The following is a 27460-nucleotide window of genomic DNA, read 5'->3' on the forward strand; positions in this document are numbered from 1 at the left end:
TAAATAATTTTGATTAATTGATTGATTGACTGATTCATGATTGATTGATTGATTGATTGATTGATTGATTGATTTGGAAGGATACCCGTTTCATTGTACGACATACAAGTTTCATAATAAAGTTCCTTTCCTTATCGAAAGCATCAAACCATCATATTCACATGGTAAAATGGAAAACAAATATAATGTGTAGGTTGCAATGGTAAATCAATCAATCAAACAATCATCAAACAATCAATCCATCAATCAATCAAACAACTACTTCAAGAGCCCAACATGTTTTAGGCCTCATGGAAACGCAAAAGACGACAACGGCGATAAAAGGCGACAATTTTTGACTTATAAATTCTAAAAAGCGCATGGAAACCAATTGCTTAAGAACGGTTTACCGGAAGCAATTTTCAGGCCATATTGGCCATATTTCTAACACAAATTTGCCTGATTATCTCAAGTTTAAGCCAAAAAGGTAAACACATCGAAGCGTCGAGTGTTATTTTTTTAAATGCTTTAACAACAAACTGATTTTTTGATCTCTAAACAAAAGTTCAGAACGGTTTATAGTAAAAATACTGCATTATCTTCATCTAGACACGGTACTAATTAAAACTAGAAGCTTGTGGGGCCATTTATTCCTGATTGAATTGCAATTTGCAAGTGTTTGTGGAGGGAGGAAAACCGGACAGCCTGGTTAAAACCCTCGCAGCAAGGAGGAGAATTAACAACAAACTCAACCCACATATGACGCGGAGTACGGGAATCGAACCCGCGCATTTTTCGGGTGGGAGGCGAGTGCTCTCACCGCTGCGCCATCACTGATCCCCTTACAGTAATAGTCGGCCGAAAGTCACCCGCTTTCAGGAAAGCATTTTACATTTGCTTTACACCAAAGGACTCAGTCTTATTACCTTTATCTGTTGTCATGTCGCAATATACTGACAACTGCTTTAAACCTGGTGGCTTAATCCAATACTGGCCATCTGTTATTGGGTGGCTCTTGCTGTCTGCGATGTGCTTGCAAGAAATTCCTGGATGGCCAAAACTACCCAGTGGAGCTAAGAATGGAGAGCAACCAAAATAAATAGAATATTATAAAGTCGAGCTCTTTCGGCCTCGCTTTTTTTTTTGGTTTTATTTTTCATTCTGTGTAGACGTATGTTTGAAAAATCGTATATTCAGATTCCACGGAACTGATTTAAAATGCCTTCAAATATTCTAATAATGGTTTTCGCACTAATCGTATCTCTGAAACTTCTATCTCTCATTCTTAAACATTAAAAGTTGGCTATTTTTCGAGATTTTTCCGAGGTTTAAAATTAGTTTTAGATCGCCCCAGTTTGACTGGTATTTTTCAGGCTTGATATAAAATTGAAAAGCTCAATATGACGATTCGCCATATTGACCTTTTTAATTTTTTATATCAAGCTTGATCGAAAAACCAGCCAAACTGGTCGAATCGTCGATTTAAAACCAGTTTTTAACCTCAGAAAAATCCCGAAGAACAGACAAAGTTTAATTTTCTGGGTTTTTACACTATTTTGCAAACATGTCCAAATTTAAAAAAATTAATGGAAGCGACGTCCAATTAATACGTTTGTTGAGTAGTTTTAACATAACTCGACATACCTTTATCTTGGCAGTTTTCTCCTTCATAACCTACAGGACATTTACATCTGTAAAGCTGACCGCTGTGGTATTCACGGACACATGTACCATCGTTTTTACAGGGAAAACTTGAACACGGATTCTGTTTATGAGACCCAATATCATTCATTAACTCCCAACTCATACTATGTTTACATGATTTAAACCCAAGGCGCTGGCTTAGTGTTAACATGTGGAAATCAAAAAAACTGTTCATAAATTTGCATGGTGAATTTGCTGACTGCTGGAATCACCGTCATTTCGTTATATGATGCTTTTCTGATTACTCTAATACAAAGAATATAGTAACATAGTGAATGGTTTGAACCGAGGAATATCAGTAGTTAGTATAGTGTGATCATCTGGGCGAGAGTAGGAATTGTTGTTGGTGACTGCGTTTCAAAATCCTGAGCCGAAGTCATCTTCAGAGTCAAGAATATAGTTCTTGCAAAGTAGATTTAGTGTTTAAATTTGATTTTTTTTTTGACGCACGAAACATCCCCATATTAGCAAAATTACAAACATTCAAAGAGAGTAACAGGATTATCATGTAAGAGGGGCTTTTGTAGGGATTGATTCACTGGCTAAGCGTAAGGTTCCCTGCTACCTTCTGGGAACTTTGGTAACATGTGGATCAAAACATCATCAAAGTATATTGGTGTTAGGGTAGAACTCAAAGTTATTGCAAAAAGGACAATTGTCATAAACGTAAGCTAAGCAAACATAGGAAATTCTTAGGATATTACCCTGGATATTACTTTTCACGCCCTTAAAACCTCCAGCTAATTTCGTATTTGAAGGCTTTGTTTTAAGAGCAGGTGCAAAACACCTATACAAACTGCTATGATCACAGAAGATTGTGTCGTTTCAAAATCTACTTTTTCACTGAAAAAGGTTCCATAACAATTGACTTTTGGGAATCTCAATCATAAGCACATTCTTAAATAAGCGCAAGAAAACAAGCAACAACGCTTTCTTGTGCTTAGGGCCCAGATGAGAAGTGAAACGAAATACGATACTCACCAGTATGTTCCAGTGATAAAAATCTTTACTTTCTTCCAGTTTTTGCATGGCAGTAAACGATGTCGCGGGAAGGATCTTGCAGACAACATTGTTGCTTATTTTTTGCCTTTGAACACCAATATTGAAAGATAAACACGACTCGTGTTGTATACACCGCAGAGCGCACTCCGTCGGAGAAGCAACCAAAAATGAATCAATTTCTTCAACATTGAGAACAAAGTTTTTATGCTGAACGAAGTGAACGGCGGTAAAGTTTTGCCGCAAATTAATGATCTTTTCAGCGTGTACTGGTAAGCCAAATCCTCTGAGTACTGTGAACAAATATATAAATTTCATTCTGGATAATACTGGCTCGATCTTCATCGTGATCGTTTGCCGCGAGAATTTTTCTTTAAGTTAAACTTGCATTTCTTTGAATGATCTATCCATTTTTCACCTCAACGAGAAAAATTCAAAGCGGGTGGAGATTGAATGTGGAGTATAACTAATTCAAAAAGTAGGTATTTAAAAAAAATTCTTGTTGATAGTCCGTAAACATGACAACGTCTCATTATTTTGTAATTAATTGGAAATCAAGTTATTTAAAAATTAATTCGTCTAAAAACTTGTATACATAAAAATAATCAGCTTCCTTCAATATATTTCAAGAAGAAGAGCTATTTTCAGTTATCGTATTCATTCATCATTCATTCATTTATTCATTCGTTTGTTTATTTATTTATTTACTTAGTTAATACTTGTTTATTTGTTTGTTAATGATTTAAAGACTCAACCTAAATATTTCAATTTACTTTTTGTTATTTATCGGCCATTTTTGTACTTCTTACAACAGCTTGTATTAATTAAATGTGAAAATGACCCCGTTTTGTTTGTGGCGCTTAACTATCAGGCTAAGGGCGCGTTCGCTTGGGAATATTCTGGAATAAGTGTGTATTTCGGAATATATATTCCGGCTATTTTGCTCCCGGGAGCAGAATACTCGATATCGAAATCCAAGTATTCCGGAATGAGAAGAGCAGCCAAACGAACGCTTACCCGCATTATTCCAATTATTCTTATTCCGGATTGATCCCAAACAAACGCGCCCTAAAAGCAATACTTTTGTTACCTGTAATGACAATAAAACAAAAGTTTGCTAACTAAAGGAACGTTTCATCATCTTATCAGTTATATGCGGGAATCATCTGTTTATGACATGTGAAGTTTTCTTTTTAACTGCAACAGCACGACATTTTTGCCTGACAGGTAGCCACCCTCATTACAACTGATGGGCAACAATCTTCGAAACTGCAGTATCTTCCTCAAATAGATGATTTGCAACTGCTCCAATTCATTCGACATATAGAACAACACTATGTTTGACCTGGCATCCTCACTTTTCAATAAATCGTTCCTCGCAATCAAAGAAAATAACTGTATTGCAACAAAAGGCTTTTCCGCCAAAATTTTAATTAAACACGTTTGTCTTTAAATTTGTGATTAACATTTGACAATTATAATCAAAAGCTTAAACCTGAACTTGTAAAATAGACCTAGATTCACCAGTGTTTTGTCAATATTGCAAAAGCAATGACAGTTACGAGAAATTTGGTCTGCAAGAAAAATGTATTCAATTTTTTTAATTTTATTTTGTGATTGAAACGACAAAAAGCGTGCCTCTTTTAGAAAATCTTTGCGAGATTTGAGTTTTTCATCATCTGAATCTTATGTTTAAACAGTTTTACAAACATTCACATTAAATTAAACTGCCAACATAATTTTATCCTGCTTTACGTTAGCCCAGCATCTTGTGTGTTAGATTATTTGTGTGACGGCTGATGATTTCACACGTGAAATCAATTGGAGGCAAAATTCGTGCTGAAAGCATACTGGCCGTCAAGGGCCTTTTTTAATAAAATAAATGGAAAGCAACACGAAAATATTCGTCGAAAACGGAATAAATTGCGGGACTGAACGCACGGTAAGCGTACAGGAGAAACTTTGCAAGGCAACCAAAAAGAGAGGTTTTAAATGAAATGTTTTATGAATATGAAAAACCAAGAAAGATTTATTGCTGCTCGACATTTCGGAGTCAATAAATCTTTTTTGGTTTAATTTTCATATGCGGCTTTGCTTTAGCAAATCCCTGCTGATCAAATGTTATATGGAGCCTTTTAAATTATTTTATTTATGTATGAGCAGTTGGGCATGCATTAATTATCTGAGCTGTTTATGAGATATTTCCGCCAAAACATCAAGAAATTTTTAATTATTTTCGCACTAGGCCGAAGAAATTGGTTTGGTGTTTACAAAAACTAATGCGTCACAATTTTTATTTCTTTTTTTTTTTGTGGTCGCGTTTGCACTTAAGATGCCCATACCATATAACGGTTAAATAGCGACATTGATTTGCAAAGGAGCAATTTTTTATGTTTGCATGACGACTCGATGAAGCTAAGGTTGGCTGTCAAGGAACAATAGATTTTTTTCGCCTCTAAAAAAGGTTAGTTCTTATAAGCTGCTCGACAGAATATTTGTAGCTTGTTGACACGACAAAATTTTGGAAGTTAAAAAAAAATCGTTTGCACTTGCTTAAACTAGCTTCGCGTTGACTGATTTTTTTGGGGGTAGTACAAACACAATTTCGCGTAGTGTGAACGGCCCTAAATTGTTATAAAAGGTTGCGATATGTAACTGATTAATGATACAAGGTTATAACATATACTGGTCTTATTAATAGTAGGATAAAATTGGAATTTGCTTACAAAATGTCTCTGAGGGAGCCCTAGCTTAAATGTTATTGTCTAAAGTGTTTCATTTCAATTATACCGAAGAGAAGAAATTGTTTTACAATAAGAATAATACAATATTTCCAGCAACAAAAGATGGAGTTAGTCTGCAGGGTAATTTCCGAATAGTTAAAAGACCTAAGCTTTTCACCAAATACAAAATTTATCCTTATACGCATGAATCTTTTTTAATAACAAGAGAGAAAACTGACAGATTGCTAGTTTTTTTCTTTTGTTCAGTTCTAACTAATTAAAAAAGGTTACTTCCGAAAAATAAATTTTGTTTTGAAAGTATCCCACGATGCCTTTGCTAAAAGCTTAACTTAAGAGATTGTTGATTGCTACTTAGTTTCAGACGGTAAAACAGGTGAAACAGAAGATACTAGTGAATGTTCTGTCGAGAGCTAAACAAGCACTTTATGGAGCCCAAAATGTATTTTCTTCGATGTATCGTTGTTGTGGGCATTTTGTTGTATAATACGCAAAAGAGCACAATATTTGGAATGGACGAGAATGACCATACTTGGTTCTCGATAGGCCCAAATGAAGCTTTCTCGCATTTTTTCCAACACAAGAACCATGTCCTTGATGTGGAGAAAATTAGTTCTTTTCTGGTTCGTATTTTAACTGAGTGCGCCCTAACATGTTTACGTCATGTGTCATGTTTTTCTTTTAATATCAAGGAAGGTATCGTAGAAAACAACGGTTTAATGACGTGTGAACTTTTGCCAACGGACTTATATAACGCCTCACAGAATTTTGAAAACAGCGAAGAATTTGACCATTGGAGCATTGTAGTAAGTTGTATTTTTAATTTTTTTTAAATTAACTTTTTTAATTTTTAAATTTTCTTTTCCTTCACGTTTTATCATACATAACATGTCAAAAGTTATAAAGAAGAAATTTTTCGGAATAATATTACATGGGAAAACGTAATTGCATTTTTTGTCGTCCTAGCTGAGGAAAGAATCAAAGGCTTCCTTAGTCGACGATTAAAATTTAACGGGTTTAAAGGGACTGTACGTGTCACGGCTGAGTTAAGTTTAATTAATTATGAAACTTGATGTTTGCAAAGGAATTATGGATCCAAATGACAAAACTAATGCTTCATTGCAACCAAATATGTTACCCCGGCGTTATAATTTAAATTTACATGCAACGAGATTAACTTTGAAAACTGTTCAGCCCAACTATATATCAAAAACCCATATTGCAATCTGTTTCAATCTTCGTCAGTTTGGGTCATCCGTACCTCCTTTTGTATTTACTGTGTTATTGAAATGTTGCTTCACTGTCTTAAGAGGTTATTTTATTTTTTTATATTTCACCGAATTTGATGGTCATTTCACATGCCTAAATTTAGCTAAAATCCGTGACACAGTCCCGGCAAAACCGCTCGCGACGAAACTTGGACCCAACCATTCGGTATGCTGAACAAAAGTTTTTTCTAGGTATTAGTTTGAAATAAACTCTTAAGCTTTTTATACCTTGAAGATAAATAAATCCTATACTAATATGTAAGCTGAGAGAGTGCCATTTTACTTGTAAGAACGGCAGGGCGGAAATATTCATAATTTTGGAAGTGACACTTTCTTAAAATTCAGTTAAAATCAACCAAAGAGGTACATGTCTTCTCATTACCAAGAATTATACAGAGAGTACAATTCTTTTAGAGATGCTGTCGGTTTTATACGTATGCAACAAACTTGAAGCTCAGTCGTTTGCTGGTACACAAGAGGACAGTTACTTCTTATTAGATATTCAATGATAAATGGAAAAATAATTTCCTTGTGCTGCGTGGCACTTGTAAAAGTACAAAAGTATAATAAAGCCACAAAGAGTTGAAAGTGCGAGTAAGTCGAGTTCGGGCTTAGTCCTGTCTTTCCACGAGGGCAATCCCGAAACGTCTGGAACTGTTATATTAAAGGCACCAACTCATTTAGTGAGACTTTTATACTTTTGTACTTCTTATTAGACCCTGCTTTTCCGGCGGCTGCTCCGAAATTATGAAACAATTTACCACAATAGTTACGTAACGAGAGAGGCATATTAATAGATATTAATCGTTGTTAAAGACCCACCTCTCTAGAAAAGCTAATTATTAGTTTTAACTTTACTTAATATTCACTAATAATTTAGTTTCTTATATGTCTTCAAGTATTAGATATTTGAATTTTTATATTCTTTTATAGCTTTTTAAAAGATTGAAGAGTATTTATTATAAGTATCTTAATATTTCTTTATAATGTGGTTTATGCCATGTGCATTTGATCATATTAATACGTAATACGTAAAATTTGTGCACTTCATTGATATTATTATTATTATTATTATTATTATTATTATTGTTTTTTATTATTATTATTATTATTTTATATCATTTTCTTAGACTCCTTGTTTACATTCTCCTTGCAAAAACGATGGAACATGTGTTCCTGATTACAACCAAGGACAGTATGTATGTCTGTGTCCTGTTGGCTACCATGGAACGAATTGCCAGCTGTTACAAACTCCTCCGGGTAAGGCGGTGATACATATTTGACATACTTGTACGTATATGGTCATTCCACTTTCGAAAAATTGCTGGTCACATATCAATGAGGGAGATTCTGCTTTTCTAGGAAGTTTGAACAGATCTTGAGAACTTATGAATCAGATTTGATGGTGGAATTTAGGGCAATCGGTAGCGTGAAAAGAAATCCAACGTAGCGAGTTAGAGGTTGTAAATGGGAGGTTTTACACCCAAAGTATATGACTTGCAGGTGACTACAGAAACTCTTCTCGAGGCTCTTGGCCCAAAAAAAAAACAAGCCGAAGGACAACTTATTATAAATAAATGACTTTCAGTCAGATTTCTGTCCTCTCATAGAAAGTGCCTTTCGGCGAATCATTATCAAAGCTAACTTAACTAATTACCATACTAGAGTGTTTTTCAATGAAGTGTAAAAAGTAATCCGGAATTTTTTGGGTTTTGCTTTATTGCGGTCCGTGTTTGGCTTAAAAAACCTCGCGCTATCTACTCATCCAATCAGGTGTTCAATCAAAACTAATTACGACTTGGTCATACGCACTTTCCCGCGCTTTGCGCCGGCTACGTGTATTACGTTCTCATTGGCTCATGGTGGTGTTTGCTTTTGTTATAATTGGTTCTTGTAATTGCTTTGTTTTTTTTACGACACTTCATTGAAAACCACTCTATCATGCAGCTCACTCGACCAATTACAAGACGTACAGAATCTAACCTCCGATTGCAAATGCACTTAACTAATTAATATCGCTTTCAAATAATTAGCCCTTGGAAAGGACAAAAGTAAGCCAGGACTATCTTGCAAGGATATTGCGAACAGGCAAGTTTACTCACAGGGGGATGGAGAGTACTGGATTGCACCTGATGGCTCCAACAATTCCTTTGTCGCGTATTGTGACATGACAACTGATGGAGGTGAGCTTCTATATTATTTGACTTCAATCAGATTGTGTAATATCAAACGCGTAGGCTAAACTGAAAAAAGGTGAATACCTAAATGGCGTCATTTCTTGATAAACAGACGCCAAAAAAGATTTTGATAAGGCTGTTCAGATCTCGGTTCATTTCAGTAGCTACGATCTATTAATGCATTATTGTGATTTATTATATGGCTACAATAGTAAGCGCGCTCTGATTGGCTGCTGAGCGGGCATTATTTTCTTGTAATGACCGGGCATTATGAAAATTTTCTCGGCTCGACAGTTTTTTGAGTTGTGAGTAAAAGCTACTAGCGAGGGGGCAAAAACAACAAAAAATGCCAACAAAATATAACTATCTTTCGAAAACTGAAAGAAAAATATAAGCATACCGATACTTCTTTAGTATGAGGGACGAAGAGAGCCACAGAGAGCGAGTGCGAGTTTACCTCCAGTGTTTTTTCCCTTGATTATACTCTTTTTTTTAAATAGTGCTTAAAGGCCATATAATAAATAACTTATTAACCTTGTCTGTTCGGTCATTACAGGGGAATCTCAGACCTCAACCTGATGTATTGACCTCGCTGTCGCTCGGTCAATACATCAAGGCCTCGGTCTGAGATTCCCCTGTAATGACCTCACTCTCGGTTAATAAGTAGTATGTATAAGTCCCATCAAATCGAAGAAAAACTCGAAATAATATTTTTTAAGGAAGAAGAACAACAACGAGGTGACACATTCAGCTCTCTCTCTAAGGCGGACGCAGTCAGGGCCGTGGCTTCAACTGTCCGTCTTAGAGAGGTGACCGCCTTTAGTGAATTGAGTTACTGTAACTGAAATGACTTAAAAAACGGCAAAGACGGGACCAACATCAGGTCTAATAGACGTGTCCATCTTATAGAGGTGTCCACTAACAAAGAGTTGACTGTTGTTGAAAGCTTAACTTTCTAGACTAGCCGTTTTGTACTAGAGATCGGACGTGACATTGCGTGACAAGCCGAACGTTCTAGATAAGTCGTTTTGTATTGTTTTGTAGCCCGGATGTGACATTGCACGAATTGTTGTACCCCCCTCTAGGGGTTGTAGAAACATGTGCTCGAAGAATAAATATGAGTCCAAATAGGTGACCCGCGACGTGTTTAATCGCTAGCCTCGAGTGTTGTTTACTTTCGTCTGTCGCCAACGCCGATCGAAATGAAGACGAAACAAATTGATCAGCTGAGGAGAGCCCGCACTGGGTTGAGAGGCTGGATGAAAAGGGATTTCGACGCTGTTAGAAACATGATTGAGTCCGACTTGCCTGAAGTTACTCGAGTGGAGGAACCCATTGCTCCATCACCAAAACATACGTCAAGTACGCCTAAAATTAAGTTGCCAAAGATGACCTTAGGAAATCTCGGGCGATGTGTTGGACTGGCCAGATTTGGACATTTTCAGAGTAGCAATACATGATAACGTTGAAATACCTACCGTGCAGAAGTTTGTTTACTTAAAGTCCCTGCTATCTAACGAAGCCGCAGGATACATTGCAAACATCAAAACTGAAGAGGCAAACTATGAAGTCGCTGTACAACGCCTGACATCACGCTATGGCAAGGATGAAGTGCAAAAAAATTGCCTAATGACTAAACTAGCAGACATGAAACCACTTGAACAATCCAATAAAGCTATGAGAGATGCATTGGATGAGCTTTTTGCAACTGTGCGAGCGCTTGAAGTACAAGGAGTTACTACTGAACAATATGGATCCCTTTTGATGCCTTTGATCGAATCAAAACTTCCCAAGGATTGGAGATTGGTGTGGGCCCGAGAAAAAGCTGGCTTATCAAAGGAAGATGTGACATTTTCGAAGCTGCTGAAATTTTTGGAACAGGAACTGGAAATCCGAGAGAGTGCTGACCAGCCTGTTGAGGTAGAACAGCACCAGTCTATCGAAAAAGAAAAAACTTTGTTGCCAACTGTATCTGGTTTAATGGCTAAATCTGTAACCTGTACCTTTTGCAAGGGTCCACATAGTCCTAAACAGTGCTCTGTACCTATGTCGGTTGATGATCGCTTTAAGAAAGTGAAAGAAATAAGGGCTTGCTTTAGTTGTGCTCGACGTGGACACCGGATGGCTTCATGCGGTTTTCGAAAACCATGCCCGTGTGGGAGAGGATCCCATATCCCTCAACTATGCAAGACTGGTGGAGTGAAAATTCCAGAAGTTCAAAACCCCACTCCAAGTACCAGTAACCCACCAAACCACCCAAGTTGGAATCCTGCTGCCCCTCCTTATACACCAGCTAACCAGAGTCATTTGCCACCGTCGTCTCAACCTCCAAACGCTGCTGTAATGTCTTCCGCTAAGAATGCTGACATCAAAACTGCTGGCGTGATGATGAGAACTGTGTGTGTTGTTATTGGGGATGTGGCTGTAAGAGCACTTGTGACACTGGGGCCACTTTTACAATGATTCTTCATTTTTGGCTGCAAATGTACCAAAGAGAGTTGTGGGCAAACGTCATTTGCGGATTGAGACACTTGGAGATGTGCTGGAAGGCGAATTCGATGTTGTTGAGGTGACTGCAAGAGGAGTAAATCTTCCAAATACCTTTACCTTCCAAGCTGTAGTGATGGATGAGTTGTCTGGTGTTTTGAGAGGGTGGAGCCTGAGTCCTATCGAGCCCTTCAAGAGGTTGTTGGTGTTGTCCAGTCCTTGCTGATCTTGCTGGCCCTGGTACAGATAGCATTGGTATTGTGTTTGGCGAAGATTGCTATGACACCATTGTCCAAGGTATGACAGTTAAATTGAGGAACGGCCTCAAAGGAACACCAACAATTTTTGGGTGGGTCCTTCATGGTGGAAGTGGATCCATTCCATTTGCGGGTGTGGCTGCCAGAGCTCATGTCCATGCATTTCGAGCCTCTATTCATGAACAACTTCAGAACTTTTGGACTTTGGACCACCTTGGTGTTGCACAGGAGGAGGTGTTGGAACGAGACCTTGAGCAGGAGGTAAAGAATGCTATCCAACGCGATGAATCTGGGAAGTATGTTGTGTCGTGGCCTTGGAAACCTCAAGCCCGAAAGCATTTAGCACTTAACAAGGCCCTTTGTGAAACAAGGCTTCGTCGCATGGTGAGAAAGTTGACGCCTGAAGAGTACACAGCATATGACACTCAGTTAAAAACACTCCTCGAAGAGGGTCACATTGAGCTGCTACCAGAAGCCTGCATTCCTCAGTCCTATCTTCCACATCGAGGAGTTGTTAAGCCTGATCGAGAGACAACTAAACTGCGTATTGTACACGATGCCTCAGCTAAGTCTGAAGGAGGCCTTTCTCTTAACGATGCCCTTGAGAAAGGACCAAACCTTTTACCGCTGTTGTGGGGCATACTTCTCCGTTTCAGAGTTGGCAAAGTTGGTGTTGTTGGCGATCTTGAAAAGGCATTTCTCCAGCTGTCGCTTCGTGAGGAAGACCGAAATGTTTGTTGCTTCTTGTGGCTCAACCTGCAAGGGGAGATCGAGGTGTACAGATACAAGAAGGTTTTCTTTGGTGCCAAATCCTCACCATTTCTCTGCAAGTAGTCCTAAAACAGCATTTAGAGGGTTTCACGGTGAATCAGAAATGGCTTCCCAGCTTCTTCGCAACCTTTACATGGATGATCCGGTGAACTCAATGGAGAACACTGAGAAAGCAAGGGAGTTCTGGCATGAAGCAGTGCGTATCTTTAAAGATGGTGGCTTTAACCTGCGGAAATTTCGATCCAACGATGAAAATCTGCTCCATGAGTTTTCAGACAGCCAAGTGCAGCAACTCCACAAAGTACTTGGGGTTAGTTGGGACTTAAAATTGATGAACTTCTTCCACTTTTGATTGAAGATATGGTACCCAAGAAACTTACAAAGCGAGAAGTGTTGTCCTGCCTGTCTAAGATTTACGACCCATGTGGGTAGTGAGCCCTGCTGTCACTCCATTGAAGATTATTGTCCAAGATGTTGGAAAGAGAAATGGATGGGATGAGGAAGTGACCCGGATTTGCGAAGGCGTATCGAAGAGGTATGAAAGGGTTCTCAGGAGGAAACCATTGAGAGTAAACCGATGGTTGGGAATAACTCCCTCTCAGTGCAAGTACACAAAACTGTCACTTCATGTTTTCTGTGATGCCTCCTCCAGAGCCTATGCTGCGGCAGCCTACATTGTGTTGCAGACACAAATGAGACGTCAGTGAATTTGTTGCTTCGAAATGTAGACTTGCCCCACCGAAGGAGACACGATACCTCGCCTAGAACTTTTGGTGCCTTACTAGGAGCTCGACCTGAACATGAGATGAGTACAGCGGTGTCTTAAGATGATATGAATTCCTGGACAGATTCCAGTGTTGCTCTCTCGTGGATAAGTAAGGACGGGTGGGTGGAGTTTGTAGCTAACCGCGTGGAAGAGATTACTGTGTTGGTGGAGTGTGGTCGTGGGTTCCAACAGATGAAAACCCTGCGGACACCTACTCGGGGTATGAGGTAGCTCAGTTTCTGGGCGAAATTTGGTGGAGCGGCGGAAGGTTGAAACGACCTGAGGCAGAATGGCCGAAGCATCAAAGAATGAAAGATACTGATTGCTGATGATGGCCGTAGCTGACAATCAAGAACCCAAATATGTGGAGGAAATTTTTGACCCAACCCGAACGAGCAAGTACCTTCGCATTTGAGAATGTTGTGATGCTAATGGCGCAATCTCCTAAAAACCCAAATAGCTGACCTCAGAAGAGTTGCAATATGCAAAATGGTCACTGAAAAAGTGAAAGAAAGTTTTTCTGGAGGGAGTTAGAGTCATGGAAAAGGCCAACCAGTTTACCGCCAGTCTAGTCTGCAGTCTACACCCGTTTGAAGGAGGAAATCAGGATGGGGGGCCGAGAAAAGTGAAGCGATTGAGGAACTCCATCAGTGTATTAAAATGTGTTTTCAAAATTGTGCAGACATGTACTGCGACAGAGAATGAGACGCCAAGGACTTTGGATCCTGCGCCTAAGAAATCAGTCTCAGTGATACGGAAGTGAGGAAATGTACAGGTTCTTGGCGGCTCCTGCATGAACAGACACCTCCTCTACCTAGGTGTCGTGTAACTTGCAAGCGTCCTTTGAATACTGGAGGATCTAGGAGGACCGTTACTGAAGGATAACAGAAGGTTTTTATATTACCTCATGTCAGTTAGAGCTATTGAATGACGTGTTGTTGTAGAAGGTTGACTCAGGCATGAGAGATAGAAAGAAGAGGTGTCAGTTAAAGGAAGTGGCGGCAGTAAGTGGGTTAAAAGAAGAAAAGAAGTGGAATTTGTGGTGGAACGCGGACTTGGTGGGGAGGAGCCTGGGAGAGGTTAGTGGGCATTGTTAAAGGCCTGTAGTGTTGTTGGGCCATGATTGTCTGGAGAAGAAAAAGAGAAGAAAAGATGAATAAGGAGAAAAAGTGTCCTCATGAAGAACTGGAAGAAAGAATACCTACATCAAGTGCTGGGTTCACAGGGGGAAGTTTGGAAGACATGCCAAATCTTTAAAAGAAGGAGAAGTTGTCTTAGTGATGAAGAGAAAAGCGAAATTGGAAGATGGGGGTGTCCGGCAGTGATGTTGGCAGAGATGGAAGGTGCCGTGCTGCGACTGTCCAGGTGAAGTCGGGATGCTAAACGACCAATCGCAAACTGTACAAATGGAGCTGTTGAATTGACACTCCCGCCCATTACAAGCTCACCAGAGAGTATGAAAGAAAATGGGATTAGAGGAGGGAGAGATGGAGGATGTTGATGAAGAAGTGAACTGAAGTCACCCTTCCACAGAGGACGGAGAGGGAGAGATGTTCGTCAAGTGTAAGGATGATAAGTCGAAGGATGATAAGTTGCTTTAAGGAATCGCAAATGCTACCGAAGTTGCGAGGTGGAGGAGGAAAGTAGACTAGGAGAGGGACGATGCGTGACAAGCCGAACGTAGATAGTCGTTTTGTATTGTTTTGTAGCCCGGATGTGAATGAGAATTGTTGTACCCCTCTAGGGGTTGTAGAAACATGTGCTCGAAGAATAAATATGGAGTCCAAACAACTGTAATCTGTAACCAACTGAAGAAAAATTATGGAAGATATACAAAGAGGACCTAACAATGAAACGATAAATTGTATCAAAATAAACCATCTCGGACGTAGATTCTTAAAAACTTTATCAGTTATTATTTAATATTTTAGGTGGATGGACGTTGCTGAAGCGTTTTACTATTCCAGAAAATCTCACTGAATTCTGGACGAAGAACGCCGTGTTGGACGACGATTACAAATCTATTTCAAATTATACAGATAATTTTCTGTTCGTCTCGAAAAGCGGCGTCAAAGAGCTGAGAGAAGCAGTCAACATGAAACAGCTTCGGTGGTACTGCTACAAGAAGCAACAGGGTAGCATTTTTCACGTTATGACAAAGAACGATTCCGTTGGTTACGGTGTACTTGATTACTTCTTGTTGAGCCCGGACATGCGCGCTTCGGCGTGCAATTCATTCATCAGACTCCCGGATGATAACTCGACTCTGTCTCAAAACTGCGCCAAATGGGGAAACAACGGGACGCAGGCTGAGGTCAATGAATGGGGTTATTACTCGCACAGTGGCGATTGGAGGATCTACCGTGAAGTGTCCAGGTGGACTGCTGAACAGAAATCGTTTTCGTTACGTCCACAGACGCAGTATTGGTGTGATGATGAAGCTGATGCCGTGTCCACGGTATCACCGGGCGATACATGGGAAGTGTATGCTCGTTAAGTAAAGGCTGGGACACTTGTCGGGAAGCTCTAGGACCTATTTAGACTATTCGATAGCATTAGGTTAATAGGCCCTTTGCAGCTTACCGCCACATGGTACAAAATCCGCTATGCTGGAGGGCAAGCTAAGCTCTTGGACATTCGAAGCAAAGGAAAGTCAGGCTTGCATGGCTGGTTGAAGTCGCTTTGTTTTGGTTTTCCCAGTGCGTAGCCTGCCCTCCCTCCAGCAAGGTATTATTTTGTACCGTTAGCTGCAAAGCGCCCATTCAGAGACTTTTTAACACTAAAAAGAAGGTAAAATAATCAGCAGAGATCAACACCAAATTTTAAACCTGCAATTTTGCCTGACATTATTAGAACTCATTCAAATGAATATTGTCAATAATTTATTTTAGTATCTTTAAAATGAAGCCATTGACTGATTATTGGCTTTTTAATCTTAATATAAATTGGTGTAAGTATGGCAATTTCACCAAAATTGCACGAGCGCGCAGTATTAACTTCTTGTCAATCTAGCCAAATCATCATACAAGTTAATTTCAAGATAAAAGCATTAAAATATATCGAACTCGACAGTTCCAAATATCTTACTCTCTGTTGACATACAGTTGGAAATAAATGCTTCCGGCTAGTAAATAACCATGCTACTTTATTGGCACCAGATTTGAATAAAGTGGTTTTAGTTGCACTATAGTGTAAGTTAATCAAAAAGAATAGTTCGGATAACGCAAAGGAAACCCAAACTGTTTTAATGTATTGTAATAAATAAAAGCATGATATTTAATTAAACAGGAATCTCCTTAATAATTACATTTCCAGCTTCTGTAACAAAGCTTCCTAGATTTATTAATAGCTGCCACAGAAATAAAATATGAAAGGGTTTCAGAGTCAATTGTTTCAACCTGCGGGACCCATGAATCAATGGCTCATTATCACTGTAAGAAAGCTAGTCGAGGTAAAGCTACTTTATTCCGTTATACACGGTGTGTTATACACTTGTTGTAACCGTGTATGTCAAACAAATATTAAACAAACATGACATAGTTAGGAGCCCCAGTGTGGCGGAGACCACCGAACACAAATCCATTCAGAGGGTCTGAAAATTGTATATCAGCTATCTTAGTATATCAGCTAAGAAATGATGCACTTATTTTATTGTTTTGTATTTATTTGCTTTTTGCGAAATTTACTAATAGCTGAGAAATGGGCTGAAATAAACTGATAACTGAAATTTCTGCACCCCATCCAGACCCTCCGTCTCATGACAGGGAGGAGTCACCCAAAAAACAAAAACCATGAAACAGGCTTTCCTCCTTCTTCTCTCTTTATCATACTTTCTAAACTAATACTTTTAATTGTTTTAAATTAAACTGTTGGTGAATTTAACATTTTAAATATAATTTATATTCACATAGAAGAGTGTTAAAATGGCTCAAAATGACAGTTTGTTATTTTTGTCAACAGCAGCGCGTTGACATGATATTCGTTTGATCAGGCCATGGCTTGTTTTTTCTTCTCCAAACAGTGATATTTGGCAACTGTTTCGTTTCTCAAGAAATATAACGCAATATAACGCTGTCCATTCTAAGTTGGATTAAACTTTCTCACATACCGATCCTACAATATTTTTGCCTCATTATCGTCAGCTGTTTGGATGGCATGTAATTATATTTCAGCTTTAAGTGTCGTTTGAAGAAATAAATGTAGCACTTGGAACAGACAATTTCCAGTGTAACTTTTTCTCCCAATTTAATCAGTTTAATTTTTGTTGTTTTTATAGCAATAAACGTCTTGAAATCTACACCTGTACGCTTTGCTGGTTTCTAGAGTCACATTTTCTGGATAGCTTTGCATTGAACCCTACCACGTGCTCCCTCTATGTTGCGCAAATCTTTTCCGATGACGCAGACTTCCTTTATTTCATGCTGAAGGTACCTTTCACGCTTCCTATTAGCGCAACATTTGCACAGCTTGCTGAAAATAAATCGGAAGCCCACACGAAAATTATCGTTGAAAAATGAGTAAATTGCGGGATTGAGCGCACTGTTAGCATACAAGAGAAAAATTGAAACAAAAACGTATGTATCGCTACAGACGAGGTCATTTGAGTAATAAGAACAAAACACCCACCCGATCCAATAAGGAAGAAAACAACAATAAAACGCAAACACAATCATGGCGACCATTTTGAGAATTCGTCTGTTCAAGCGCGCTCTGATGCGACTTCTGAACGAAATTCGCATTCTGGGTGCTTTACCGCGCCATAGTCGGATTGTAATTGCTGTGTAAAACGCGACTACAAGAAGCAGCGTTAGTACAAGCAGTGACAAGAACAACAAATACCAAATGCGCCAGTTGACGAAAAAATGTCGAGTTTTACAGAACAGTTTTCCGTTTTTCTCCAGCAAGTTCGCGTAGTAGAACAAAGGCACGCAGTAGGCAGAAGATGCCAGCCAAGCAATGACAATAATTTGGCGAGCTCTTGTCGCTGTGATAATCTTCCTGCGAGGATAAAACACCGCTAAAAATCGATCTATAGCAACCATTGCAAGATGAATGATGGAAACATTCATGCAAAGCTTCTCTAGGTAGTTCGTCGTTTTGCAAAAGAATATCCCCAAGTTTCCTTCAACAATCCACTGGTTATTGGTTAAGATTCTTGTTATTCTCTCCGGAGTGCTTCCCAGTGTTAGTAGCAAGTCTCCGGCAGCCATGCTCACTATGAACATATTGTTGACAGTGCGGAGCTTTCCATTGACATTTAGTGTGAAAGCTGCTATGATCAAAGAATTGCCGATAATAGAAAAGGCGACGACTATGCTGTAAGCCATGCATTTGAAACCTTTCTCTATAGGCGAGTAACGTAAGTAGCCTAAACCTGGCGAGCTTGTGAAATCCTCACTTGAACTATTCCCCATGAAGTCTTTTTCCGCCATAGATTCGCAACTTTATGATCGCCTCCAGTTCTCCAAAATATAAATCGCTGTTATTTTTTCCCATTCGGAGACAAAGTAAAACAACTTAAAGCAAGTGAAATTTCCATTTTATCGCAGCTCGATGGTTTTTGTGAAACGGAGCTTGTTTTGTCGATCATACCTGACACTGAGTTAAATTATGTATTCAGTAGAGTCTAGCTCTATTCAGGGATAAGGCTTACCTGCAAAATTTGAATTTTCGTTAATTATTTGTATAGAAAGAAATCCTTCTATTCAACCTAAGCAAATTAAACATTTAATATTCGCCTTCAAACAGGTAAACAGATAGATTTACTTGGAAAAAGGCGCCAAAAAATAGGCTCGGAATGAAAGAAAGGAAGTTACAGATTTGTATAAAAATATCTTTTTTGTTTTCTCGTACGCGTGAGGATAATATTTTCAACTTCACTTAGGATTTAGAATTTTCAATAAGCAAGAGCATTGTTTTGCTAAGTTTGAAAATTGGCACCTTTCATTGCTAAAAAGGTCTGACAGCAGATATTCCATTGTCAGTGATTGTATTTGAGCACAACACCAGACTCCTTGAAAGCACTTAGCAATGATAATTCTTCATCTAAAAATAACAAAACATGGACAAAAAACCTTAGCAGGTGAAACCGAGCAAGCCATTTCCCTCCGACTGTATTGAAATTTTTTCCTGACTTGATCTCCATAAAGAAAATTTGTGAATATATATTTCTTGATCCCCCTGTCTATATCGACTGACTATCTTCCTTCTCTGTTTACCAAACTCACATCAAATATTGCCACTAAAAGCTCACGTAATTAATATAACCCATTTTGCAATTTTCTTAAAATTTGGCAAGACCTGCTGGCCTTGTCTCGTTGAACAACGCACAGTGTCAAATTAACGTCTGCGTACATTTATGCATTTATTTCCAAAGTAAACTTAGCAATTTTGAAGAAGGAGGGAAGGAAAAAAATCCTTAATACAAAAAATCCTAACTTTTAGGGAGTTGCCTTTTACAAATAGCCAAAGAATAGTTGAATATAGTTGTTATTATAACATAACGCGCGCAAGCCCTATCTAACTCCTAATTGAGCGATCATGGCATACGCACGGACCGTGCGTATATAAGATAACGTGTGCATTTGCATTCTAGCTTAGTCGAGTTTTATAGCTGGGAGTTCCCATCGTTTACTCCGGAGTTGGCTTTAACCTCTCGTATCCAATAAGGGCGAATGAAAAATTGTTTTATTTTAAAATACTTGGACATTTCCTTTTGACGTAAACGAAGTGATCGTGCGATTAAGAGGCGGGAAAATTTGTGGCGCGGTGTTGAACTCTTACGCTTCTACTTCCCGCGTGCATCCATAACTCAATATACGCAAGCTTAGTATTCGCCACTTTCACATCTCCCATAATACACCTTTTTGCCCCCCCCCCCCCCAAAAAAAAAAAAAATGTTGCATAAGCATTGCTTTCAATTTCTCTTGGGATATACTGTTGTCGCAAGAGAAATTAAAAATAATACTTATGCAAAATTTTGGGGGGCAAACAAGGTGTTTTGTGGGAGATGTGGAAATGGTAAATGAACCAATACTTAATAACAGTTGAGGCTGCGAGAATATATGCTTTTGTTCAGAAATGAGGTATAGTATGCAAACGAGGCGAAAGGGTCAACACATCGGTTAAAAGTGTAGAATGATCCTTCGCCTTGTTTGTGTCAAACTGCTGGGTACTACAATAACAGCTATTTGAGCGGTTTTGCCGTTACTGACCAGCGTTACCTTAGTTACGCTTTGGGCAATATACCAAAAAAATTATTTTTTTTAACAACTATTTTAAAAAACTGATCAGTAAAGGCGCCAAGAGAATCGGCTTCAAAGTGATATGCATTAATCCAATTTGATATTAATTTAATCGGCGCCAAGTGTATGGTTTTCGCGCCGCTGTGCCGGATCTGAAATAAGGTATGGCTTGTGCACTTAGGTCAGGAATAAGGTATAATACTTCAAAAGAAAGTACACTTTGTGCAAGTTATTATTCCCTTCTCAGAAATTTAATAATAACGTCGGGAATTTCAAGCCCTTTCTAAGTGTTTACGCAAACCAAAGCAGCCTTTGGGTAGGGTGTGGTCTGAAGTAAGGTATCGGTTTTTGGGTCGGGTCTGGAATAGGGCAGAGGAAATCCCATATTTTGGTCTGAAATGGAGTAAGGGTTTTAGGAAGAGCACCGAACACCTCTACCTAAATTTTTGAAGAGTACCCCCTCCACCGGGATGACATCTGTTGAGGGGCGTTTGTTGTATATTGTGTAACAGCCTTACACAGTTAGTCGATGAAAACAGTTTGTACATCAGTGAACCATGTACTGTAGGTTAAGCATTACAAGGGAGCAACTCAATCATTTTAATTATATCAGTAGCATAAAATAAACCATTTATTGTAACTTTGTCCAACTTTGTCGTACTTTACCATTCTCGTCCCCAGAGTCGCTTGTCCCTCTTAGCCGGCTGAGCCTGGGCACGAGGAACAAGTGACTCTTTTATTGGCTAGATTTTCCATTCTCGTCCCCATAGCCCTTTCGTTTCTCTTGGCCGACTTGGCACAAGAAAACGGAGGGCTCTGGGAACACAGGATTTTTGAATTAATTCGAATTTTTTTGATTGGCCGTTTGGAACAAAGAATTCCTAAACGGAAGTCGAAAACGTAACGACTCTCTCATACATTCTTTTGAAACGTCATGACTGCATACATGAAGACCGGAAGTACTAGAATCTAGGACTGGAAATCCTGTGTCCCCAGAGCCCTTCGTTTCCTCGTGCCAAGGCTCAGCCGGCTAAGAGAAACGAAAGGGCTATGGGGACGAGAATGTAGATTTTCAACAAAGGGACTTTCAGATTAAGCAAATCAAATCAACTGGAATAAAGTCTCTTACAACAAAGAAATTTTTAAACGGTTGATTTGATTTGCTAAACTTGTTAGGGATCCAGCCAATCAAATTATGTGTCTGTAGAGTCGCTTGTTTCTCGTGCCCCAGGCTCAGCCGGCTAAAAGGGACGAGCGGCTTTGGGGTCGAGAATGGTACTTTACAAACTACAATACATTGAACTTAACTTACCGGCTCTATACAATACCGTCCGGTCTAAATTCGTTAGCCATTCTTGAAAGCGAAAGAAGAGCCCTTGATATATAAATTATGAGAGTGGAGAGGAAATGGATCAAAAGTTTCCTTGACTAAAAAACAACCATTTATCATTTTCATTCGAATTAATATCATGCACTATCGCTACACCAGCCTTTATACCCATTACTTTTATTATTTAGATATTTACGACTTCTTCTTGAATTTCAGAGTGTTTTCGAATCTCTTTGTCTAGTGTTTTGTTTGCTATATTGCAAAAGTACTTGAAATGCAATCCGCCGGAAGGAAGTTATTTTTACCTTTTTTTTTCGTTGTTCAGTGTTAGACAGCCGACACATTTCCCTTTTTTCTACTGCTAACCAGCTTGAGATGTTCACATTGCACTTCGCTAGATTTCTTATTGCTCAAACCTTTTGGACTTAAATCATGCGTTTCAAACAAACTAGACTCATTACTAGCAGAAAAGCAATTGCACAGCTTGCTAAAAATAAATCGAAATCCATCTCGAAAATTATCGTTAAAGAAGGAATAAATTACGGGATTGACCGCACTGTTAGCGTACAGGAGAAAAATTGCGACAAACACGTATGTTCCGCTACATATGACGTCGTTGCGATAATAGGAGCAAAATACCCAACCGATCCAATATGGAAGAAAACAACAGTAGAACGCAAACACGATCATGGCGACCATTTTGAGAACTCGATTGTTTAATCGCGCGCTGATCAACGAAGCTCGACGTCTGGGTCCTTTATCTTGACAAAGTCGGATGGTAATTGCTGTGTACAACGCAACTACAAGAAGCAGTGTTAGTACAAGCAGTGACAAGAACAACAAATACCAAATGCGCCAGTTGACGAAAAAATGCCGAGTTTTACAGAACAGTTGTCCGTTTTTCTCCAGCAAGTTGGCATAGTAAAACAAAGGCACGCAGTAGGCAGAAGATGCCAGCCACGCGATGATTATAATTTGGCGAGCTCTTGTCGCTGTAATAATCTTTCTGTGAGGGTAGAATACGACTAAGAAGCGATCTATAGCAATCATTGCAAGGTGAATGATGGAAACATTCATGCAAAGCTTCTCTAGGTAGTTCGTCGTTTTGCAAAAGAATATCCCCAAGTTTCCTTCAACAATCCACAGGTTATTGGTTAAGATTCTTGTTATTCTCTCCGGAGTGCTTCCCAGTGTTAGTAGCAGGTCTCCGGCAGCCATGCTCACAATGAACATACTGTTAACAGTGCGAAGTTTTCCATTGATATTCAGTTTGAAAGCTGCTATGATCAAAGAATTGCCGATAATAGATAATGCGACAACTATGATGTAAGCCGCGCATTTAAAACCTTGTTCAATGGGCGAATGATCCGAGTAGAAACTTGATGAAGTTCCGTTGTCTTCACTAGAATCATTTCTAATGAAGTATTTTCCCAGCATACTCACAATTTAAGCGTTTTCGGCAGCCTTCTAACGTGTAAAGTTCTGTGAATGGATTTTGCTGTCGAATCTTTTTTTCAATCTCGTAACTTGAGGGAAATGTGCCTATCTCCGTCTCGCGCTAAATGTTTCCAGTTATTTCTTAACTGCAGAATGCCCGTTTGTTTTGCGTACTCAGCTGTTTATACATACATAATCATTCAGAGAAGCCAACCTGTTTTTCAGGAGCCTTACGTACGTTAATTGGAATTTTCTGTCGGCTAAATGCGTCAATATCTTCCGTTCTACCACATAGAAGTACAAATTAGCATTTTTAACTGAATATATTAGTGTGCATTTATGCTGGTCTTGTAAAACAGCTTAACGTTCAGCATCGAAAGGAACGCAAAAAATGCCCATCAAAACATATTGGTAACTCAAATTTTATTTATTTGGCTCATCCTCCTCTCAAATTTAAAATGGATTTTTATCCTATTTTTTAAAGCGAGTGTTTGCGTTGGTACCGGAACATTTAAAAAAATTGACACCTTTCTCGAAAGAGGCTTCTATTGAATATTCAATCACCCACTGAGGGGTTTATGTTAACACATCGCTTTTACGCGCGCAGTAAGCAATTATAACAAATTAAGGTCGCCCCTCTGTTAATATTCTTCCGTCCGCATTATTGGTCACGAACTATTCCTGTTTTTAATTAAACCTCAGATATAGAATTAAAGCTACAGCAAAACAGTTTCGGTGAAATTAAAAATTCGCCGCGATGTTTTCCTTTTCTGAATTTTTATTTATTGTTTTTTATTATTTTTAACGTTCTATTCCAGTTTTCTTTCTTGAGGACTATTTGTTTTTGTCCATTTGATGTTTGAAACGTTAAGAGAAGAAAAAAGCTGGACTTAAAAAAATGCAGGTAAAACGACCAAAAAGGTTTAGCACATGTTAGCAAAACAGCCAAGACCAACCTTTTTTGCAAAAAAAAATATGTATAAAAAAAATTAAAGAACGACATTTTCAATAAAATAATGTGCATAAAATTCGTCTATTGGAGAAATAGAGAAGGGAACTAATAAATGTTATTTTGAACGTCTTTAGTATGACGGCAATTATTGCGAGAATAATATGGGTCGCGTGGTACACTTCTCCAAATGTCAACTAACAAGCTAAGTTATTTATTCTCGTATAATTTAGTGTTCTGACATGAAGTGTTACAGAAGAATCTCCTCTCATCTTTACTCACCTCATGATCAACTCAGTCCATTTTACCTTTAGTTATCTAGCTTTTTATCATTTCAGTTTTTTTTTATTAAACTGAGTACTAAAAAGGCAAAAGGTCGCTGTGTCATTATGGAGAGCAAGCATAGGTGTGAGTTGCTACACCCCAAATGGACACCGTAGGGCATAAAAGGCCTTTCCAAGACAGTTAGAACTTGAGGAAGGTTGAAGAGACAAAACGTCAGGGTGCAAATCCCAGTTTGAAACAGGTTTATTCAGTTGGTCGTGGAAAAGCATGGCTAGTGAGATCTCGTGATCTTGTTTCCGTCTCTTTTTTGCGAGTTACTGGGAAATTGCAACCTGCCAATTACTATTCTGGGTTTTCAGGTGTACTTGAACCAACATATATTTGGCCCTGAGTTGTTAAGAAGCGTGCGCTGCATTTGTTTATCTTTATCTACGTTTTTCGTAACTTCCTTCTTGCCGCCAAGCTTTGCCAAACGTTGCCAAATAAATGGATCATCCTCCATCGCTCCTCGACGACTTTCACTCTGAGAAATTTACTCAATTTGCCACTATGAATAACAAAAAATTCAAATGCGTAGAACAGACTGAAGGTATTTCAAAATTTACAAAGACAATAACAGGACATAACAGGAAGGTTAAAAAAACCTGGCTTATCTTAAAAGATAAATGAACAAACAATAATAAGGAAAGAATGGTCAAAACAGGATAATTATTACTTCGCCAAAGTTACTTGGCGACCCAAAAATAAATAACTAATCAAGTTTTATCGTTTCGGTAATTTAATACATCGCCAACATCCACATAAATGGGCCATTAAGTGCTATTAAAAGCAGTAACTTACTCTTAAATAGCTTTTTATGTGACCTCACAGCTGATCCCCCATTGATATTGGGCGGCCTGATAAAAAAATACGCAACTTGTTTACAGGAGCAGAACTCAACATTCTGTGTCTTAAAAAGAATCTGGGCGAACTTTTTACATGTTTTACGGCCGATTAAAAAAAAAGAAAGAAAGCAGCCCGATTTCAAAAATCTGCCGTTGTACAACAAGTTTAACTATAAACTGACAGCCACGGAATCGAGGCGTTTTCAATTTAGCTTGTGGTACAAATAAGGCACATAAACGAGGCCGACAAAGTATGGCGTATAAACTGGCTTGTGCCGCAAATGAGCCAACTGAATCAAAACGTGCGAATTCCGCCTTTGTGTAGTTCGTAGAGAAATGAAAATATATATTCTTGAATAGTTTAAACCACTCATATGGCAGAATTAGTTCAATCGTTTGTGCGTTCCAACTTTAAACTTTGCTCTGGCTGTTGTTGAAATGGAAAGTGTTAAACATCAAATAAGTATTGTGAATTGAACCTGTTATTGAAAAGTAGAATAAATAAGGATTTGTAGTCTACATTATCATTTATATGGGAACGTCCAGGAGCTTCTACATGTACGCTACGATTTGATGGCGGCGATCAAACTTATAGCTTGGCTGGACGTAATATTTTTGACCTAGATTATTCTATATTACATCTGCCACATAAAAAAAAATTCAATTCATATATTACCACTGAATTCGTGACATCGGCCTTAAATGCTATTTGCTTACAAGATGGTGATTTTTAGTTCAATTCAATAACTGTTTAGCATTTTTAATCTTCCTTTGAAGTATTATATCGCCTTTATTAAAAATAACGAACCGCAGCAGCTGCTTTGGCTGAAATGAACCGGGGGGGACGGGGAGGTAAAAGAAGTCATTTATACCATGGAACTGAGAGGAGGGGTATAAGTGACGCGAGTCAATAAATAAAACACCGTTTCGACTACTTCAAAGGAGTTTGTTGTACGTCAAGGACAACACATTTTGAAAAAATTGGCAAAATTTTTCAAATTTGTCGTTAGAAATTTGTCTTAATCGTTGTCAGTCGAAACCATTCTTGGTTATTTTTGCCTTTTTATTACTGCTTTGTTGTTTTTCTATGTTAGAAAACTATTATTCTGAGGTTTCCTTCAATTTGAAAGGAATCAGAAAAATGACTTCATATACCGTGACATTGCTCTTTTAACTGGGCCGTAAATGAACGACTTCCAATGACACAACGCGGCACCACGTTCAATCAGAACCTTAACCCTAAATTCTTATCAATAAGCGAAACAAGATGTAAAGTTCCGGGAAATTCTCGCAGCAGCGCGAACTTAAAATCAATTTTGAGAGCCAAAAACAATTTCATTCCGGAAGGAATTAATTCATAGAAACTGTGTATACCGGTAACCGCTTGAGTCGCCTTGTAGTGCTATTATGGCCGCTTGCAATCTCCATCTACATGCTATACGCTACGGGCTAAAAAAAAAACACTCGGTGGATATGCCACAAAAATCTTTATATTCTTTGCAAAATATGTTGTGTTATTAGTTTGTCTATATGTTAGCATGAAAGACTGTCAGTTTCTTTTTTCTTTGAAGCGCACTTTTAGAGTTGTTATAACCTGTCTCCCCCGGAAAGTAAATTTCCAAGGAATTAATAAAGGTCTTTTATCTCGCGCATTATCTTACGGAACAAAGTAATTCAAAAATATGTTTTTAAAAAGCACTTTGTTTAAATAACAAACAAACAGGAAGGTTCAAGCTGAAGGATGTATTCCTGCACGACCGTCAACAAAAGTCTTTGCAGCCACGTTACTAATTAAATAGCGTGATAGGCTGTGTCGAAACCGAAAAAAATTAGCACAAAGTACCAAGAACTCGAAACGAAGCACACGCAAATGTTTGAATTTGTCGAAGAGTTCGGATAGTCCTACAGCCAACGTATAGCTGATAAATATAGTACAATGTCTTCCGCGTTTATTTCGAGAACATTATCAGTTCGTAAAACCTGACCACCCGCAAACGTTTGAGTACTCTACTGACGAAAATGTTACTGAGTCATGGCACGTATTTAAGTTCAGAATACACTTGAATATTTTTATTTCTGTGTAGTGAAAGGCGTTGGGGTGGGGGGGGGGGGGGGGAGGTGGGACTTAAAGATGGGCTTATTTCAAATCATAAATTCGGAAAAAAATTCAAATTAAATTTTC

General features: G+C 38.6%; 3 protein-coding genes across 3 annotated transcripts; 1 reads left to right on the plus strand and 2 right to left on the minus strand.

The window, feature by feature from the left end:
- The first annotated feature begins 5812 nt into the window (after positions 1-5812).
- Positions 5813-16310, plus strand: LOC144644258 (uncharacterized). Its single transcript, XM_078503707.1, has 4 exons — positions 5813-6229; positions 7822-7951; positions 8725-8874; positions 15081-16310. Exons 1-4 carry the CDS (start codon positions 5822-5824, stop codon positions 15644-15646), a joined length of 1254 nt encoding a protein of 417 aa, XP_078359833.1. The 5' UTR covers positions 5813-5821; the 3' UTR covers positions 15647-16310.
- Positions 16299-18794, minus strand: LOC144644259 (substance-P receptor-like). The gene has a single exon (XM_078503708.1). It carries the CDS (start codon positions 18579-18581, stop codon positions 17475-17477), a length of 1107 nt encoding a protein of 368 aa, XP_078359834.1. The 5' UTR covers positions 18582-18794; the 3' UTR covers positions 16299-17474.
- A 2249-nt stretch (positions 18795-21043) lies between these two features.
- On the minus strand, positions 21044-23389 carry LOC144642010 (neuropeptide FF receptor 1-like). Its single transcript, XM_078501013.1, has one exon. The coding sequence runs from the start codon at positions 23158-23160 to the stop codon at positions 22051-22053; it is 1110 nt and encodes a 369-aa protein (XP_078357139.1). The 5' UTR covers positions 23161-23389; the 3' UTR covers positions 21044-22050.
- Positions 23390-27460: the final 4071 nt, after the last annotated feature.

Source organism: Oculina patagonica, chromosome 2, assembly GCF_052425735.1.
Source record: "Oculina patagonica isolate OP01 chromosome 2, crgOcupat, whole genome shotgun sequence".
In the NCBI taxonomy this organism is placed as follows: domain Eukaryota; kingdom Metazoa; phylum Cnidaria; class Anthozoa; order Scleractinia; family Oculinidae; genus Oculina; species Oculina patagonica.